At 34.2% G+C, this 14,144-nt stretch overlaps 2 protein-coding genes across 3 annotated transcripts; one reads left to right on the forward strand and one right to left on the reverse strand.

Moving 5' to 3' along the window:
- Window positions 1-8,531: 8,531 nt before the first annotated feature.
- Window positions 8,532-9,562, forward strand: LOC107647927 (uncharacterized). The gene is made up of 2 exons (XM_016351977.3): window positions 8,532-8,868; window positions 9,039-9,562. The coding sequence occupies exons 1-2, from the start codon at window positions 8,763-8,765 to the stop codon at window positions 9,380-9,382; spliced, it is 450 nt and encodes a 149-aa protein (XP_016207463.1). The 5' UTR covers window positions 8,532-8,762; the 3' UTR covers window positions 9,383-9,562.
- An 883-nt stretch (window positions 9,563-10,445) lies between these two features.
- LOC107645514 (protein FATTY ACID EXPORT 1, chloroplastic) lies at window positions 10,446-12,852 on the reverse strand. 2 transcript variants are annotated; one of them, XM_016349559.3, is made up of 6 exons: window positions 12,527-12,852; window positions 11,630-11,828; window positions 11,222-11,389; window positions 11,024-11,070; window positions 10,884-10,924; window positions 10,446-10,736 (listed from the first exon to the last, which is right to left on the reverse strand). In XM_016349559.3, exons 1-6 carry the CDS (start codon window positions 12,668-12,670, stop codon window positions 10,646-10,648), a joined length of 690 nt encoding a protein of 229 aa, XP_016205045.1. In that variant the 5' UTR covers window positions 12,671-12,852; the 3' UTR covers window positions 10,446-10,645. The 2 variants fall into 2 exon arrangements, with proteins under 2 accessions (XP_016205045.1, XP_088347795.1); XM_088491669.1 differs by lacking the exon at window positions 10,884-10,924 and having other exon boundaries at window positions 10,446-10,770; window positions 11,021-11,070; window positions 12,527-12,800.
- Window positions 12,853-14,144: the final 1,292 nt, after the last annotated feature.

The raw sequence follows: 14,144 nt of genomic DNA on the forward strand, positions 1-14,144 counted from the left end.
GGGATCTTTATTCATCAAACAACATACACAGAAAAGATCTTGAAAAGATTTTATATGGATAAGTCACATCCATTAAGTACCCCAATGATTGTAAGATCTTTAGATGTGAAAAAGGATCAATTCCGTCCTAAAGAAGAAAATGAAGATATCCTTGGTCCTGAAGTACCATATCTTAGTGCCATTAGAGCGCTAATGTATCTTGCTAATAATACGCGACCTGACATATCATTCGCGGTGAATTTACTAGCAAGGTATAGTTCCTCTCCAACCAGAAGACATTGGAGTGGAATCAAACAAATTTTTCGATATCTTCATGGAACGGTTGATATGGGATTGTTTTATCCCTATGGATCCAAGTCACAACTAGTTGGCTATGCAGATGCCGGATACCTGTCTGATCCACATAAAGGGAGATCTCAAACAGGATACCTGTTCACATATGGTGGTACAGCTATATCATGGAGGTCCACGAAACAGACGATAGCAGCAACCTCCTCTAATCATGCTGAAATACTGGCGATTCATGAAGCTAGTCGCGAGTGTTTTTGGCTGAGGAGTCTGATTCAATATATTCTGTCATCATGTGGACTGATTGATCATAAGATAGCTCCAACTATCCTGTTTGAAGATAATGCAGCATGTATTGCTCAACTTAAAGGCGGATACATCAAAGGCGATAGAACAAAGCATATTTCCCCCAAATTCTTCTTCACTCATGATCTTCAAAATCAAGGGACAATTGATGTGCAACAGATCCGTTCAAGTGACAATCTGGCAGATTTATTCACAAAGTCACTCCCGAAATCCTCCTTTGAAAGATTGGTACATGAGATTGGAATGCGCCGATTTCGAGACTTTAAATGATATCGGCAAGAGGGGGAGACTGTACTCTTTTTCCCTTGGTCAGGTTTTTTCCCATTGGGTTTTTCTTGACAAGGTTTTTAATGAGGCAGTCCCCATCACTAAAGGATATTGTATTCTTTTTCCTTCACTAAAACTTTTTTTTCCCACTGGATTTTTCTTTAGTAAGGTTTTAACGAGGCAATAATCCTGAATGGTCATCCAAGGGGGAGTGTTGTGATATGGATGACCACGTAGACTCACCTTCTCAATATTGAAGGAATCATTCTCAAGAGAGAATGGATTTAATGAGGTTTGAAAAAGCTAGTTTTGTATGCCTATAAAAGGATGTACGGGCAAAAGGAAAAAACAACAATAACAACAGAACAAAAATATTATTCTTCCTTCCTTTTCATACAAATAAATCAATCCTCTTTTATGCAATCAAATACCCTTCTCCTTATATTACTATTACAATTCTTTCTCTTCTTTTATTTTATAAGTATTTTAAATTCTATTTTCTATTACTCTTTACATATAATATTAATAGCAATATTAACCATCTTTATTATATTGAGATAGTATCAAATGCAAATCTCTCTCTCTTTATTTTTAATACTTTTTCTTATCTTTGTATATATATACACATTACAACATATAATATTATTATATATATATAAATTATTATTGGGCTAATTATTTTAATACTAGAGTCTTCTATTTGTACATCTCTATTATATATATATCTTTTATTTCACAACATGTTTTAACTTTTTGGCAAAATACTATTTTGTAAACAATAGATATGTGTCACGGTGTCATGTCGTGGTGGATAAGAACAACCAGACGCAACTTCAGTGCACCCTTCCACATTATGTAAGCACCAAAGTTCATCCTACTTGGACCGTGTTTAGAAATACATTGGGCAAAGTTATAATTGATTCTACTCTGGTGGGGTGGGAAAATTATCTTTTAAGTTTTAGATATATTTGACTGTTCACTCTAAAATCAATCAATTATGGTATCTAAAATTGATTATGAAAAAGTGAGAATTTTATTGTGATAAGAATGGAATGAATGCGCATTTATTAATTGGGCGGCTGAGTTTTTCAAAGTTTAATTTTTTAATACAAATTGAGAATTAATGAAAGTTGAATGTTTGAATTTTGTATGTATAAATAAAGGGTATATCTTCACGTAATATACACACAGCAATAATAAAAGTAATAGCAATTAATAACAATATTTTTTCTCTCTTTTATACTCTTCTCTCTCTTTTACATACAATACTACTTATATATATATATATATATATATATATATATATATATATATATATATATATATATATATATATATAACTTCTATTATATCAAGATAATTATATTGGTGAATATTAATTAGGGGTGAGCACGGATCGGTTTGCTTCGGGTTTATGGTGAATTTAGAACCGAACCGATCAAAATATAATTGGTTTGGTTTGGTTCGGATTTGTATTTTTTTGTATATGTACCCGAACCAAACCAAACCGATTAAGAACGGATTGGTTCGGTTCAGATAATTGGGTACCCGATGACTTTGAAATTCATAAAAAAAAATCAAATTTTTATCTTAAAAATTCAACAAGTACAATAAACATGTAACATCAATAGAAATAATCCAAACATGTTAAACGCCAAATACATTAAAAACTAAACTCATTAAAATCCAAACATATTAATAATGTATAATCATTGTCTAATGGAAAAGCCATATATATTTTTTTATTTTTTGTTATTTAATTAATATATGATCGGGTTCGCGGATTGGTTCGGATTCCGCACCCCAAAACCGATACCCGAGCCAATCACCAACAAAATTCATCGGTTTGGTTCGGGTTGGACCCGATTACCCATTGGTTTCAGAACCAATTTAATTGATTTGGTTCGGGTTCGGACGGGTAATCGAGTACCCGCTACCCGTGCTCACCCCTAACATTAATACTAGAGTTTTATATGTATATTTCTCTATCTTATATTTATATATTCCTTATTTATTTATTTCACAACACGTTATCAGCATGAGACTTTGATCAAATTTTTAGGAAGACTCAGGTAACAAATTTTTATTATGTCGAAATTCTCTCATCTTGAATTCAATCCTCTTGATATATCTGAAAATAACTATTTATCATGGATACTAAATGCTGAAATTCATCTTGATTCAATGGATCTTGGAGATACCATTAAGGCTGAAAATAATGCATCTTAGAAGGATAAAGCCAAAGCCATGATTTTTCTTCGTCGTCATCTTGACGATGGATTGAAAAATGAATATCTCACATTAAAAGATCCTACAGATCTTTGGAAAGACCTTGAAGAAAGGTACAATCATAAAAAAATAGTGATACTTCCTCAAGCCCGATATGAATGGACGCACTTGCGTCTGCAGGATTTTAAATCCATAAATGAATATAATTCTGCAATGTTTCAAATCACCTCACGAATGAAATTATGTGGAGAAAAGATAACTGATCATGATATGTTGGAGAAAACTTTCTCAACCTTCCATGCCTCGAATGTGCTCCTGCAGCAGCAGACCAGTAGTATCGAGAAAAAGGGTTTAAAAAATATTTTGAGTTAATTTCTTGCCTTCTTGTTGCTGAACGCAACAATGAGGTGCTCTTAAAGAATCACGAAGCGCGTCCAGTTGGCGCCGCCCCATTTCCTGAAGTAAATGTGGTAAATCATTACCCCAGAAGAGGTAGATGGCAAGGTTTTAGTAACAAGAAAAATTATGGAAGGAAAATGAATTATGTTCAAAAGAGAGGATCTCACCAGAAGTGGGATAAAGAAAGAAATTCTGGGCAAGATAAATCAACAGAGGATAAGTGTTTCCGTTGTGGTGGAAAGGGCCATTAGTCACGTACCTGTCGTATCCCAAGGCACCTAGTTGATCTTTATCAAGCATCTTTGAAAAAAGAAGACAAAGGAAAGGAAACGAATTTTGTTTCAAATGATGCTAAATATTCCACTACTCATTATGATGTGTCAGATTTTTTTGAGGATCTTGAAGGAAATATTGGTCATTTGATTAATGATGGAATAGTTTAATATGTGAGATTGTTAAGTATCCATGTAAATAAATAATATAAAGAACTTATTGTTAAGTTTTATTTTATATTTAAGTTTTAAATATGATGTATATAAATAATGAAATATTAATGTTTATGAATTTTGAAATCATTAAATGTGTTAAGTTTTAAAATAAAATTTTAGTATATGACATTATTTTTATGAACAGTGTTTCTTAGAAAAATAATTCTAATCAAGTATTCAATTTAACTCTGCATACTACTCATTTCATTATTATTTATCTTTGAAGAAAATGGCAAGGATATGTAATGAAGATGTATGCCTTGCGGATAGTGCAAGTTCGCACACCATTCTCAAAAGTGATATATATTTTACCCATCTTGTACCAAAAGAAGAATATGTTAATACTATTATTGGCTCATGCAATGTGATAGAAGGATCCTGAAGAGCTATAATTTTGTTTCTCGAAGGAACAAAATTCATAATAAATAATGTACTATTATCTACTAAGTCTCTGAAGAACTTATTGAGTTTCAAAGATATTCGCCGAAATGGATATCATGTTGAGACAATGAATGAGGAAAATCATGAGTATTTATGTATCACAACTCATGATTCAAATAAGAAAGTTATATTAGAAAAATTACCCTCACTTTCATCTGGGTTATATTATACCAAGATTAGTGCAATTGAATCACATGCCATTGTAAACTAGAAGTTTACTAACTCAAATGAATTCATAACTTGGCACAACTGATTGGGTCATCCGGGAACAACCATGATGCGGAGAATTATTGAAAACTCTCATGGACATTCATTAAAGAATCAGAAGATTCTTAAATCTAGTGAATTTTGTTGTGCTGCATGTTCTCAAGGGAAGTTAATTTTAAGGCTATCATCAGTAAAGATTGGATTTGAGTCCCCTGAATTCCTAGAAAGGATTCAAGGTGATATATGTGGACCTATTCATCCACCATGTGGATCTTTTAGATATTTTATGGTCCTGATAGATGCATCTTCGAGATGGTCACATGTGTGCTTATTGTCTTCTCGCAACCTAGCATTTGCGAGATTACTGGCTCAAATTATTCGATTAAAAGTACAATTTCCAGAAAATCCAATCAAAACAATTCGTCTTGATAATGCTGGTGAATTTACTTCCCAAGCTTTTGATGCTTATTGTATGGCTAATGGAATAAGTGTTGAACATCCAATAGCTCATGTTCACACATAAAATGGGTTAGTAGAGTCACTTATTAAACGCCTCCAATTAATTGTTAGACCCTTACTTATGAGAACAAATCTCCAACTTCGGTTTAGGGGCATGCTATTTTACATACCGCAGCACTTATTCGTTTGAGGCCAACGAGTTACCATCAGTTCTCTCCTATGCAATTAGCTTTTAGCCAGCAGCCAAATATTTTTCATTTAAGAATATTTGGGTGTGCGATATATGTTCCCATTGCACCACCTAATCACACCAAAATGAGACCCTAAAGAAGTTTGGGATATATGTTGGATATGATTCTCCCTCTATAGTGAGGTATCTTGAGATACAAACTGGAGATGTATTTAAAGCCCGGTTTACGGATTGTCATTTTGATGAATCAAAATTTTTAACATTAGGGGGAGAGATTAAGCTTACTAAAAAGGAACTTAATTGGAATGCATCATCCTTGATGCATTTAGATCCTCGATCAAGACAATGTGAACTAGAAGTTCAAAAGATTATACATTTGCAAAGAATAGCAAATGAATTGCCTGATGCATTTTCTGATATAAAGAGGATAACCAAATCTTATATACCAGCGAAAAATGCCTTAATTTAAATTGATATTCCAGTTGGACAAATTGCCACCAAAGCAAATACACGCCAGAAGCGTGGCAGGCCTGTCGGTTCCAAAGACAAAAATCCTCGAAAAAGAAAAGAGGTAAATATTATTCCTATTAAAAAAAGACATAGTAAAGACACCTGCAGTTGTCCAAAATTTTGATATAGCTTTAACACCAGAAGACGTTCAGGTACCTGAAAATTGTGAAAATGACGAGATCTCGATAAATTATGTCTTTACAGGAGAGAAATGGGACCGAAATAAGACAATTGTCAATGAAATATTTGCATATAATGTGGCATTAAATATCATGCATGAAAGTAAGGATCTTGAGCCAAGATCAGTCGAAGAATATCGACAAAGAAGTGATTGGCTAAAATGGGAAGACGCCATGAAGGCTGAATTAGACTCACTTGCAAAACGTAAAGTCTTTGGACCTGTAGTCCGTACACCAGAAGATGTAAAACCTGTTGGATACAAGTGGGTATTTGTGAGAAAACGAAATGAGAAAAATGAAGTTGTGCGCTACAAAGCTCGACTTGTGGCACAAGGTTTTTCACAAAGGCCCGGTATGGATTATGAAGAAACGTATTTCCTTGTAGTGGATGCGATAACATTGCGTTATTTGGTCAATTTATCTGCATATCATAAACTGCATATGCATTTAATGGATGTGGTAACAGCCTACTTATACGGCTCATTAGATCGGGATATCTATATGAAAGTCCCTGAAGGACTAAAGATATCTAAACCATCCAATGAATATTCACAGGGATTATACTCAGTTAAATTGCAAAGATCTTTATATGGTTTGAAGCAATTTGGACGAATGTGGTATAATCGTCTTACTGAGTATCTGGCCAAAAACGGATATAAGAATGATGATATCTGTTCATGTTTTTCATAAAGAAATATGCATCTGGATTCATTATAATTGCTATGTACGTTGATGATTTAAATATCATTGGAACTCCTGAAGATATTCCAACAATTATAAAAATTCTAAAAGAAGAGTTTGAGATGAAAGATCTTGGAAAGACTAAATTTTGTCTCGACCTGCAGATCGAGCATGTAAAAAATGGGATCTTTATTCATCGAACAACATACTATAGAGAAGATCTTGAAAAGATTTTATATGGATAAGTCACATTCCTTGAGTACCCCAATGATCGTAAGATCTTTGGATGTGGAAAAGGATCAGTTCCGTCCTAAAGAAGAAAATGAAGATATCCTTGGTCCTGAAGTACCATATCTTAGTGCCATTGGAGCGCTAATGTATCTTGCTAATAATACACGGCCCGATATATCATTTGCTGTGAATTTACTAGCAAGATATAGTTCCTCTCCAACCAGAAGACATTGGAGTGGAGTTAAACAAATCTTTCGATATCTTCATGGAACAGTTGATATGGGATTGTTTTATCCCTATGGATCCAAGTCACAATTAGTTGGCTATGCAGATGCTGGATACTTGTCTGATCCACATAAAGGGAGATCTCAAACAGGATATCTGTTTACATATGGTGGTACAGCTATATCATGGAGGTCCACAAAACAGACGATAGCAGCAACCTCCTCTAATCATGCTGAAATACTCGCGATACATGAAGCTAGTCGCGAGTATTTTTGACTCAGGAGTTTGATCCAATATATTCGGTCATCATGTGAACTGATTGACCATAAGATAGCTCCAACTGTCTTGTTTGAAGATAATATAGTATGTATTGCTCAACTTAAAGGCGGATATATCAAAGGTGATAGAACAAAGCATATTTCTCCCAAATTCTTCTTCACTCGTGATCTTCAAAATCAAGGGACTATTGATGTCCAACAGATCCGCTCAAGTGACAATCTGGCAGATTTATTTACAAAGTCACTCCCAAAATCCTCCTTTAAAAGATTGGTATATCAGATTGGGATGTGCCAATTTTGAGACATTAAATGATGTCGACAAGAGGGGGAGACTGTACTCTTTTTTTCTTGGTCAGATTTTTTTCCCATTGGGTTTTTCTTGACAAGGTTTTTAATGAGGCAGTCCCCATCACAAAGGATATTGTACTCTTTTTCCTTCACTAAGGTTTTTTCCCATTGAGTTTTTTTTAGTAAGGTTTTAATGAGACAATAATCCTAAATGGGCATCTAAAGGGAGTGTTGTGATAAGAATGAAATGAATGCCCATTTATCAATTGGACGGCTGAGTTTTTCAAAGCTTAACTTCTCAATACAAATTGAGAATTAATGAAGGTTGAATGTTTGAATTTTGTATGTATAAATAGAGGGCATATCCTCACATAACATACACACAGCAATAATAAAAGTAATAGCAATCAATAACAATATTTTCTCTCTCTCTTTTATACTCTTCTCTCTCTTTTACATATGATACTACTTATATATATATTAGTGAACATTAATACTAAAATTTTACATATGATAATACTTATATATATACAAATTACTTCTATTATATCAAGATAATTATATTAGTGAACATTAATACTAAAGTTTTATATTTATATTTCTCTATCTTATATTTATGTATTCCTTATTTATTTATTTCACAACAAATTTGTTATTATCAATCATAGTTACTTTTAGTGGAACTATTTAAAATCTAGGAAAAACAATTATTTGTATTCATAAATTTTGTGAATATTAATAAAAAATACTCATAAAAAAATTGGCATTGTATCCATCAAAAATGGTTTCATACGACCAAAATATTCAAACCCTAAATTTTTATTGACTTTTTAATACATTTTCAAATTAGCCCCACCTTTATCTTCAACTCCACCTCTATTTCCTCTCTTCTTTCCTAAATCTCCTATTTCCTAACACCTCCGCCGATACCTTCATCAAATCTTGCAGCCCAAACACCCCTTCTCTGATTGTTCACCGTTACAAGGTCTCCCATTCCCCTTCTCCTCCCCCGCGGTCCTCCTCTGCTCAAATCCCCTCTTGTTTTCCATGGAAATACGGCAAATTCGAGCTGAGATTGGTGTTGTTTCCAGAGTTAATGAAAATTCTTTTCGTGCTCTTAATAATCACCATGAAGGAAGAAGGGCCAATCGTGGAGAAGGGAGTTGGAGACGAGCGACCCCGTAGTTCAGATGAAGTCCTTGGTATTCTTACAGTTGTTTATGCATATTTTTTGCTTCCTATTAGTTGAACATGTTGACAAGTTGAGACCTACGTACATTTTTCATTTTTTATTACTGTTGCATATCTCTTTTGGTCTCATGGCCTGCTTAAAAAATGAAGATTTTGTTGACTCACATGTTTCCTCTTCAAGCCAAGTGCAATCATGCGAGAGGAGAGGCAACGGCCGTGCTGGGACCATCGTTAAAATTGAAGAAGGCGATTATGCCGAGAGAACAAATCACGGTAGTGGAGTCGTGCGATACGCTTTTTGCATCGACTTCGAGAGTTTCGGAGAACGTGATGAGGTTTTTGGAAGGGGATGGCGGTTGCGGAAGCATGAGCCGTGGTGATGAGGCAGGGCCTTCAATGACAGCGTTCAATTTAACAATAATATCATCTCCGGGAGGTTTGTGTAGCAACAAGAAGCCGTTTCGAAGGGCAACAGTAGAGGATTGGAAGCCAAAAGGGTGGGCAACAGAGTATTGGGAGTGTTAGATGTAGAAGAGGGTAGAGTTTCATAGGTGGTAGGGATATTTGGATGGTAATTGTTGTGAAAGTTTGGGATTTGGAAAGAAGTGGTGGTGAAGTTGAGGTTGAAGATAAAAGGTAGGGATAATTTGAGAATTTCAATAAAAAGTCAACAAAAAAATAGAATTTAGATACTTTTGGCATTCAGAACCCATCTTTGATAGGTACAACGTCAGTTTCCTTTTTTTATGAGTACTTTTGTCAACGTTCGTAAAATTCATAAATACAAATAGTTGTTTTTCCTAAAATCAATCACGTAGAACAAATGTTAAGCATTTTGAAACGTATAATAGGTACGCTAAATTAGCATGGTTATAACTTATAAGAGCTTACAAAACCATTCTGAGGCAATTGGACCAAGTGTTTAATTACAAACACACGAAATACATATCAGTTTGATACTTGAAAAATTAGGTTGATATTGTTGCTTCAAACCTTCATGTTCCATGCATCTTTTTGGTATTGGCTCGCATTTTGGAATTCTTCTAATCCTAGGGATATGCATTTTATTTTAGTTGGTTGATTGCATTAACTGTAAAACCAGTTTGATTCTGTTATTTGATCGTGTCTATCAAACACTTTTGGACATGTGGTATGTCATTGGAATGTTGTGCTTTGTTATAGACTTGCATTTTTTGTGGAATTGTGGTTGATTTACTTTGTATATTAAGAAATTTTGAGTATCCTTTCTAAAAGCTCAGGTGTTATTCAGCATTCCTTTCCATTAAAAATGCAGCATCTTAGCATACAAGACAGCAAATTAGATAGCACATGTACTTCATCATCCTAGTGTGTGACCAATGGGAATCAAATCCTCACTCACATGACCTAGTCATGTTTAAATTTTCAAGCATTCATTAAGAATGTTATACCATATATGAGACAAGAGAATCATATAAATGGGTTGTAATCATGTAACATGTTGGCTGAATTTTCACTACTGTTTAATCCATTTCCTATCTCGGGTCCAAATTTCATGCTAGATGCATATGTAACTTGGTATCTATGTTGAGTATAAATTGCAGATAGGTTTTTAGTTCATCAAATTTCATTTTTTGATATAGAATCCAATAAGTGCCTTGGAATTCAAAGCAATAATCGAATTGGCACCTCTTTGCTGATCTACTTTCATAAGTGACTTAATCAAACTAGCTTACAACCTTACTTCAATTTGCAGCAAACAACCATATGTCCCACGTCACATAGGGTAACACAACCTTCATTACCTCATCATGCAACGCTGGCAGATGGCTTCAGTTTCTTAGGTGGTGGGTTTCCTCCAGTGATAAGCACATACAAATAAAAACAGAGCATTGCAGAACTGAAAACAAAAATTGCATGCATGCATAAATAGTCTAAACAAAATAGGCATAATTTCGCAAGTCGCAACGAAGAGGCTAAAAGGAAAATTAGCAGTTTCACAGACAAAAGTGACAATTAATAGATAAGAAGCCACAGCTTGAGGTACCTTAAAATAGCACTGAAGCCAGTTGGAAATATTTTCTTTGCCTGCATCAAGAAAAGGGAAAATAAGTTTACTATGGAAAAATAGGCACAAGATAAGAGCTGATTTTGTCAAAATTGAATTTGTCAAAATAAGTTTACTACCAATGAGTAGCTCTGAAAGTTCTTCCACATAAGGATTCCTGCCAATGCTGCAAAATAAGGAAGCAACATGTCAAGAGATGAACTAAAAATTATCTAATTGATAATTGGACATCACCAAGCTGCACGATCTTAAGTTTCTTTTCTTTTATTTCCAAGAGCAATGAATAATGATGTCTTGAAAATGACGAAGTCCTATACCTGCTTGTGCTAGAATAAACGGTAAACTTGATTTTCCTTTCCTCCAGACCTTCAAGCTGAAGGTGCTGAGGAATAGTAAAACACCGCCAAAGAGCACACCACTGGTGAGTGTTGCGGTGCTCCGTGAAAAAAGGAATCCAATAATCCCTGCAGTTAGAATAAATCCACCTAAAACAAAAGACAAAGATAAAAATATTACATATTTGCATTTAAACAATAAACTACATTTGATGTAATAGATGTTACACTCATAAGTTCATCAACAAAAATCTAATAAGTGGTACCCACCGATAACTAGTTGGGCTAAAGTGCAATTAAGCAAAAGTTGTATCCACCACCACCACAAAAGCAAACATAGTTTAACAATAAAGTCACCAAACAAGCGAAATATTAAACAATGAAACTTACCAAAGGGAATGCCTAAACAAAAATCGTGAATTTTCGCAGTGCCTTTCTGTTGACTGATGCCTTCCATTGCTGCCTCTTCAGAGCTTATCTTTTCAGCATCATGGTTTTCTTTTGCATCAGCTGCATAACTTAGTGTAGTTTTGGTATCAGAATCGGAAGTATCTGTGCCATGCCTCTCCAGACTCATAACAATTGATAACTATATGAGATATGCTTGCTGTTTTAGTATCAATACCAAACAATTGCTCTAGCATTTTTCATTTAGCAAAAAGTACATTACTTATGCAATGCAAGCATGTTTCTAAGTTATAACTTGCTATAAAAGTCGAGCACCATCCCCCACAATCTCAAAGGAAAGGAGTGGCATATTCAATTCAAGCATATAAATTCACTATGATTTCCACTAAGTTCAGCTAAACAATACCTATAAGCAAAGTGCAAAGACCAGAGCTCGAATATAATCAAACAAATCGTAAGGAAGTAGTTCCATTAGGAAGGAACATCTTCAACACTAAATATAGTGATGAACTAATCCATGAACCCTCCAAACGTAAAAAGGTGAATTCTCCATTTAATCAGACAAAAATGGCAATTATTTAATTGCTACTTAAGGAGAATCGATTAAAATATTATATATTCTTGACGCAAGAATTCAGCTAGGCAAGCTATGATTTCGGGAAGCCTTCCTTTAGATCTGAGTAACTTGATTTGAATCTATGGACATTACTGACAAAGAACAAAATGCACAAAATCTAAAGACATTTGCATGCAATTCGAGCTAAACTCTGAAACTCAGCTAGCTATCTATCTCCTTTAAAAAGAAAAAACCTAAGAATTTGAAATTGATAGATGTTGAATAGAGTTAGAGAAGGTGTTGAAGATTAGAGAGAGTGAGACCTTGGAGCGGACGGAAGGATATGGAAGGTGGGATCGCCGGAGCAGTTGGAGGGTGCGGGTGTGGTGAGAGTGAAGGGCGGCGGAGCAAGAGAGCTGAGGGTGAATGTGAGAGACAGTAGCAGCCATAGCCGTAGCTGACGTCATCTGATCCCGGCCACCGCAACAGTTGATTGGAATTGAATTGGGGAAATCACACACACAACACAAGAATGGGTTTCGATCTCTCAAACTTGTCTCGGTCAATGTTTCTTTCCACCACCGACCATCTTCTCTAATAAGGAATTTGGTCACTCACGCTGTCACGCAATCTCATTTTACTAAACCTTTTTTTTCTTTCTCCTTTTTTTTTTTTTAATGATAAAGTATACTTTTTGTCTTTAAAGTTTGGCAAAAGTTTTAAAATTATCCCAACATTTTATTTTGTTTTAATTTTATCCCAAAATTTTTCGATTTATATCAAATATACCCTCGACAGCTAAATTTTCAAAAAAAATTAAGACCAATCTAATAATAATGCATGAAAATTATGCTTGATTTGCTTGTATTGAGGGTTGTTCTTATGAAATTGTTGTTGAATTAGTCTTAAATTTTTTGAAAAATTAGCCGTCAATGGTATATTTGATGCAAATCGAAAATTTTTGGGACAAAATTGAAACAAAATAAAACTTACGGGTATTTTTAAAACTTTTGTCAAACTTTAAGGACAAAAAATATAATTTACCCTTTTTTTTTAATATTTCTAACAAAATGTAAAATAAAATATAAAGAAGAGTGGTGCACGTTTACCCGCTAATTAATTTTCATATGGAGGTCACGTTGGGGCAACACAGCGTTATGGGAAGGCTGTGTGCTTTACCTGCAATGTGGGATCAGTCCAGACTCCATAACAAAATCGGACCGTGCGTGTTGGGGGTCCCTAATCGGATGGTCCGTCTTGCACACACAACACAGAGGGTCCGAGTTGTGAAGGCCCTTCCACGCGTGGCAGCTCCGTTGCTCCCTAAGACGGTGCCCCCTCAACCAGCATTAAAACTTTTACTTCCTACACCTACCTCCGAAACTTCCTCAAACCATCGTTTTCAATTATCTCCACCCACCCAACAGCTACATTCTTCCTTCTTCTTCATCCTTTAACAATACACACACAACTCTTTCATAAAAAAATAGATCCAGATGCCGAAGAAGAAAAAATATAAAGATGTTAATCGTCCTGAGTATCACATTGTAAATTATCTCAACTATGATGATTATGTAAGTGTATTTATTAATTTTTTTTTAATATTTTAAAATCAGTATTAATGATGTTAGAAAGTTAATTATAGTTATTGTTTGAGGTAGTTTAGGAGATATATAAGAACTTCAGTATTATTATTATTGTTAATGTTATCATCATTATTATTTTTATTATTTAAAATTATAATTACAGTTGTTAGACTTTTAGTTATAGTTAGTTGTTGTTGCGGCATGCGTGGTGTAGTTAGCGTTTTAGCGTAGCTTAGCATGTATTATTATTATTATTATTATTATTATTATTATTATTATTATTATTATTATTATTATTATTATTATTTAAAAATTTACTGATTATTAGTAGTAATTTAATTAAGATTGTTGTTGT

The sequence above is a fragment of the Arachis ipaensis genome, chromosome B6 (assembly GCF_059453495.1).
Source record: "Arachis ipaensis isolate K30076 ecotype BB chromosome B6, ASM5945349v1, whole genome shotgun sequence".
Taxonomy (NCBI): domain Eukaryota; kingdom Viridiplantae; phylum Streptophyta; class Magnoliopsida; order Fabales; family Fabaceae; genus Arachis; species Arachis ipaensis.

Bases quoted from the DNA above. Each gene is read 5' to 3' on its own strand.
- LOC107645514 (XM_016349559.3), bottom strand. From the start codon at position 12,670: ATGACGTCAGCTACGGCTATGGCTGCTACTGTCTCTCACATTCACCCT. The intron at 11,071-11,221 runs GTATAGGACTTC...CTTATTTTGCAG, and splicing joins GTTTATTCTAGCACAAGCAG to CATTGGCAGGAATCCTTATG. The intron at 10,925-11,023 runs GTAGTAAACTTA...TTCTTGATGCAG, and splicing joins ACTTTCAGAGCTACTCATTG to GCAAAGAAAATATTTCCAAC.
- LOC107647927 (XM_016351977.3), top strand. From the start codon at position 8,763: ATGAAAATTCTTTTCGTGCTCTTAATAATCACCATGAAGGAAGAAGGG. The intron at 8,869-9,038 runs GTATTCTTACAG...TTCCTCTTCAAG, and splicing joins TAGTTCAGATGAAGTCCTTG to CCAAGTGCAATCATGCGAGA.